Below are 5800 nucleotides of genomic sequence, written 5' to 3' on the forward strand. Positions count from 1 at the left end.
TGCGCCACCATCGCCCGGCAGTAACTACATTTCTGAAGTGTGATTAGTTAAGCTAGAAGTTTGTGATTAATAATTGTAGAAAAATGCGGCAGTGCTGTTGCATTTTCTAAGCCCTGCAGCTTCTTTCCCCAGCTGGGCACACAGCACAGGCAACTATAGTAAACCTGCGGGCCTGGGAGGAAGGCAAAAGTACTTGATTGCATTAGTGTCTAGCTAGTTAAAAGGAATTTCTTTGGAGATGGAGCTTCTAGCTCTCGTGGGGTACCTGCCAGCACCCAGATGAGAGGGAATTTCTTTCTCTGGGGCTGGTTTAGCAACTCCTGCCTTTTCCCTGTATTTCTAGAGGTAAAGGCATAAACAGTTAATTTCCTGGGTTATGATCTTACATTAACTGAAACCAAGGTGAAGGGGAAATACAGAATATTAGTAGCTTGTTAGGTTAGAGCAAAGACCAGTAGATTATACCTTCCTGAGTCTGCTGCTAGAGAATTCTGGGCCACCCAGACTCTGCTCAGTGCCTTCTGCTTGGGGCTCCTTTCTTATCAGTGAGTCCTGTCAATAAGGGTAATTGTGGGAGTTTAGCTTCGTGTAGATTTGACTTTGAGAACAAAGGTTTGGCTGAGTGAATGTTCACACCAGGGCACCATAGTATGGGAGAAAGTATACAGTTGTAAGAAAGAAGTTATCTCAACGAATGATTTATACACTGCTGGGGTATTTTGGAATGAATCACATTATGGATGGGAGAAACATGATTTCACAAGATTTTTACAGAATTGATAGTGACTGTCCAAAAAGCAGGTGTTCCCGAAGCTCTGTCTAGTGGTCTGTCAGCTGTACTTTTACTGTATAATACTTGTGGGCTCACATCGCCAACACACCTAGCTTGGCATGTTTGAGATATGCTTCTGCTCTACTCAAGTGTTCCATTGTCTTCGGATATAGTCTAGGCAGAATCTCTCATTTCCCATTTCTGGGTTTTGTTTTGATTTTTTGAGACAGGGTTTCTCTGTAGTTTTGGAGCCTGTCCTAGAACTAGCTCTTGTAGACCAGGCTGGCCTCAAACTCACAGAGATCCGCCTGCCTCTGTCTCCCGAGTGCTGTGATCAAAGCTGTGCGCCACCACCGCCCAGCTTGCCCTTAAGATCTTTACCATTCTGGTGCAAGGTTCATGGTGTTTGAATTAAAAGGTAACTTGTGAGCTACGTTTATTCTGTGTTATAAAGTACCTCGGAAGGTAGTTAGCTACTGGAAAGAAGAATTAGGGCTATTACAAAAGAGCAACAAAGTAGGGCTAGAGTGTAGCTCAGCAGTTCCGAACGCTGCTGCTCCCAGAACCAGTAACCTCATAACCACCTGTGACTGTGGATCCGGGGCACTTGATGCCCTCTTCTGACTTCCATGGGCACATGTAGCACACACTGATGTAGACACACACATAAAACAATAGTATGAGAAAATTTGCCCCAAGCGTTGTAACGCATGCCTTTAATCCTAGCGCTCAAAGGTAGAAGCAGGTGGATCTGAGTTGGAGGCCAGCCTGGTCTACAGAGTGAGTTCCAGGACAGTCAGAGCTGTTTCGAGTATAAAGAAAAAGCCAGGTGCAGTGTTGTTACATGCCTGTAGTTGAACTATTCTGGAGGCCGATGCAGGAGCATTGTCTGTGCCTAGTTTAAGGCAGCCTAAGTAACGTAGTGAAACTCCATCCTAAAAACAAACAAAAAGAAAAGCAAACTGACAATTCTGAATTGGTATTAAGACAATTAGTGTCTTTGTCAAAATGCAAAAATTACTTCTAATGTGGCAGCCAAAGTGAGGGAATAATTGCATTTGGCATTCAGTTTAAAGGAGTTTGTAGTCCCTGCTCTAGTTTTTCCAGAAAGGGAGGAGAGCAGAGGTGGCAGAGAGGTTGTGGAGCTGTGCCTCATGAATGCCCGTTAGAGGACGAACAGTCGCTGAGCAGAGCAGCACCCGCTCTGCCCTGTAGGCTTCATCTCGTTAGTCCTCTGTTCAGTGTTTGTGTGTGTTCATACTTGTTTCCAGAACTCTGCATACATTCACTGTGAAATATAAAACTTCCTCTCAACATCGGCATTGCAAGGATCACTGCTGTCTGTTGCCCTCTTGTGGTCATTAGATGTCAACACACCATTGCTCTTTTGCTGGTTTTCTGGAGACCCTAGAGGTGGAAAGCTGTATAGCTTCTGCCAGGTGGAATCTTTTTTTGTTTAAGAAGCATGTGGACAGTTTGACATTAAAAATGTAATTTATACCTACTGCGTGTCTTTGGCAGCTGAAGGCTATGCTGCCTTCCAGGAAGATAGCTCTGGAGATGAAGCCGAAAGTCCATCCAAGATGAAGAGGTCCAAGGGAATCCATGTGTTCAAGAAGCCCAGCTTCTCTAAAAAGAAGGAGAAGGATTTTAAAATCAAAGAAAAACCCAAAGAAGAAAAGCATAAAGAAGAAAAGCACAAAGAAAAGAAATCTAAAGACTTGACAGCAGCTGATGTTGTTAAACAGTGGAAGGAGAAGAAGAAAAAGAAAAAGCCAATTCAGGAGCCAGAGGTAGCTCAGGTTGACGTTCCGAGTGTCAGACCCATTTTTGGTGTGCCCTTGGCTGACGCGGTAGAGAGGACCATGATGTACGACGGTGTGCGCTTGCCAGCTGTCTTCCGTGAGTGCATAGATTACATGGAGAAGCACGGCATGAAGTGCGAAGGCATCTACAGAGTTTCAGGTATCGGGGACATGCATGTTGCTTGATGGTTTTCAAAAATTAGCTTCTCTTTATTTCCTAAAGGAAGGAAAGACTATTAACTTGTGAGGAACACTTTGGCTTGGATCTAAACCTTCCTCACGCCCTTGGTCCTTGCACCGCGTTTGATTTTCCGTTAGGATTTATTCCTAAGTTATTCACAGCTGCAACTGGGCAGAGTGAATCACCTCTCAGGGTGCTGTGCCAAGCCTGGGCTTGCCTCTCTAAGTCTCGGCCCAGTGGTGGGGAGTCTGAGGTTGGTGTGAAGGAAGCTTCTCAGCCAAGATAAATGACTAATGACATGGCCGTGTTATGTGTTTCCTTAACCTGACTAAAGACGCCAAGTGCTGTTTGCTAAGTAGCTGGGCCCCAAATGTGTATACTCCGCCAGCCATTTAGAGCTATTGCAGCTGTCCCCAAGACTGACCCATTCATCTCCATAGTTTATGCGAACCATTGTAGTGCATACTTGGCCAGAATGTTTCATATTAGATATGTAAGCAGTACAAAGATTTCTTTCTTCAAAAGCAGCATGAGTTTTGTGTTGCCATGGTGTTCAGGTCCCAGGCTGAGTAGTGTCTGTGCATCAGTCATTATGCTCCCCAGGGGGCTGTTGTGATGAAGCCCCTGACCACACATCTCTTCATGGGGTGAGAGGTAAGTCATATGCATTCAGAACAGAGAGAAAGAGTAAGCAAAGTTTCCACTTGATTGGTTCATATCCTTTCCAGGAGATAGATTTGATACTTGGGATAACATTTCTGTGACTCAGTAGATAAATGCTGCATTGCTACTATTTTATACAAAGTAAAACATAGTGCATTTTTGTATAATTTCTTACTTCCTTATAAAATTAAACACAAACTTGCAAATTTGATTTTTAAGCGTTTATTATATATTGAAAAGTTTTGAAGGTTTAAACAGTGTTAGAAACTATTTCCTATATGATCTTGATAAACATGAAGACATTTTTGGGGGGGATAAAAGTTTCTCTGAAATTTTCTGTAACTTGGTTCAAAGAATTCTTTTGTTTCTGACCTGTCTTTGATATTTGCAGGGAGTCTGATAAACTAGGAAACTTTGTCTCTTATTTACAAAGCGACATCTCATCTACTGCCCTGTGGATAAGCTACTTGTGTGTGGGAGCTTCTTTTTACATTGTCTGTCTTGTGAGGAGTTAGAAAGTTGCCTTTTATTTGTACAGTGTATATGCTTGGTTTATAGTTTCATTTCCCCCTGAATTTTTATCTAATTGCCATTATATTTAATTTTTCTGGATTAAGCATATTTTCTTAGTATACTACGGCTTCTGGGAATATTCAGTTTTTCATTGTGATTTTATGTACTTATGTTTGTAGAGGAGTTGTATGGCTCACATGCAGTACTAATTCCCATCAGGAGAGCTCTTACTTAGTTCTGAGCAGGGTCTTGCTCTGTAGCCCAGCCTGGCCTCGAACTTGAAGCTGTCCTCTCGCCTCAGCCTCCAAGTAGTGAGATTACCGGTGTGAGTCACCACACCTGGCTTCCAGAGGTGGTTCCTGGATGCTTCTGTGTCTCTGCAGCAGGTGTGTATAGGGGTGGAGAAAGCATGTCTGATTTCTGGTATTCTTTCTCTTTTAAATTTAATGTTTTAAGGAATCAAATCAAAGGTAGATGAGCTAAAAGCGGCCTATGACCGAGAGGAGTCTCCAAACTTGGAAGAATATGAGCCTAACACTGTAGCCAGTTTGCTGAAGCAGTATTTGCGAGACCTTCCAGAGAATTTGCTTACCAAAGAGCTTATGCCCCGATTTGAAGAGGCTTGTGGGAGGACCACGGAGATGGAGAAAGTACAGGAATTCCAGCGCTTGCTCAAGGAACTGCCAGAATGTAACCATCTTCTGATTTCCTGGCTCATTGTGCACATGGACCACGTCATTGCGAAGGAGCTAGAGACGAAAATGAATATCCAGAACATCTCCATAGTACTTAGCCCGACCGTCCAGGTATGGGTCCTGTCTGCACGCCCCTTTGGGTGTCGACACTGGGAAATTAGGGAGCAGTCTGTTGCCAAAGTGTCTGTGAAACATTGACTCCAAGAAGGCGAATGATGGGTAACCCAGACATAACATACCTGGCATTCTTTTCTGTCCGTATGTAGGAATTGCATGTGTGTGGCTGCACATGTAGGTGTATGCATATTTATGTGGAGGTCGTAGGACAAACTCAAGTATTGTTCCTTAGATACTAACCATCCACCTTTCCCCTCCTTTAGACAGTGTCTCTCACTGGCCTAAACTGACAAATAGGCTAAGCTGGCTGGCCAGCAAACCATCGGGACCCTCCTGTCCCTGCCTCCCCAGCACTGGATTGCAGGTGTGTTCAGTCATGCACATGTGACTGGGGAGATGAAGCTCAGGTCCTCCTGCCTGCACCATAGGTGCTTTAGTGACTAAGCTGTCCCCTCACCACTGCTCAGTGATGCTGTCCAAGACAATACCTTATTGTGTCAAAAGAAAAGAGGAGATAGTAGGTCTAAATTTTGTTTTGTTTTGGTGTTTTGAGATGGGGTTTCTCTGGGTAAATCCAGCTGGTCTCAAACTCAAAGATCTACCTGCCACTGCCTCCTGAATGCTGGGATTAAAGGCATGCACCAACATTGCCCGGGAAACAAATTGTTTATTAAATTTCTCAAATACCAGTTTTGTTAGCCTGGGTTTCAGAGTTTGGTCAATACTACATTGTTACTCATTGCCATAGCATGGGTGCTTATACCACAGAAGCTCTAGGGGAATTTTAAGAGAAAGTTTGAACCAGGAAAAAACTTGTCTCCATTGTTTAGCCATCCTGCAGTCCTGACTTCCTAGTCTGGGAACATCATGGAATGCTGGTGCACGCCCCACGAGACTGCCAGCTCTGTACACCTGCAGGTGCTCCACCAGCTGTGTGTGAAAGGTCTCGAGTACAGTGGAGAGGACCATTAGGTAGTCAGAGCCAGCTAATGCGTGACAGGAAAGTGCAAATTGGTGGTCATGTGTTTTGTATCCTTTCCAGGCTTTTCCCTTA

At 44.0% G+C, this 5800-nt stretch overlaps 1 protein-coding gene across 1 annotated transcript in view; it reads left to right on the plus strand.

Moving 5' to 3' along the window:
• The window catches only part of Ralbp1 (ralA binding protein 1), a 44488-nt gene that overhangs the window by 30265 nt on the left and 8423 nt on the right, over positions 1 to 5800 (plus strand). Inside the window, exons 3-4 of the mRNA XM_005361326.2 lie at positions 2294 to 2737; positions 4391 to 4740. Of these exons, the coding sequence (XP_005361383.1) occupies positions 2294 to 2737; positions 4391 to 4740 (794 nt within the window). The remainder of the gene's footprint in view (positions 1 to 2293; positions 2738 to 4390; positions 4741 to 5800) is intronic.

Source organism: Microtus ochrogaster, linkage group LG4 (genome assembly GCF_000317375.1).
Source record: "Microtus ochrogaster isolate Prairie Vole_2 linkage group LG4, MicOch1.0, whole genome shotgun sequence".
Taxonomy (NCBI): domain Eukaryota; kingdom Metazoa; phylum Chordata; class Mammalia; order Rodentia; family Cricetidae; genus Microtus; species Microtus ochrogaster.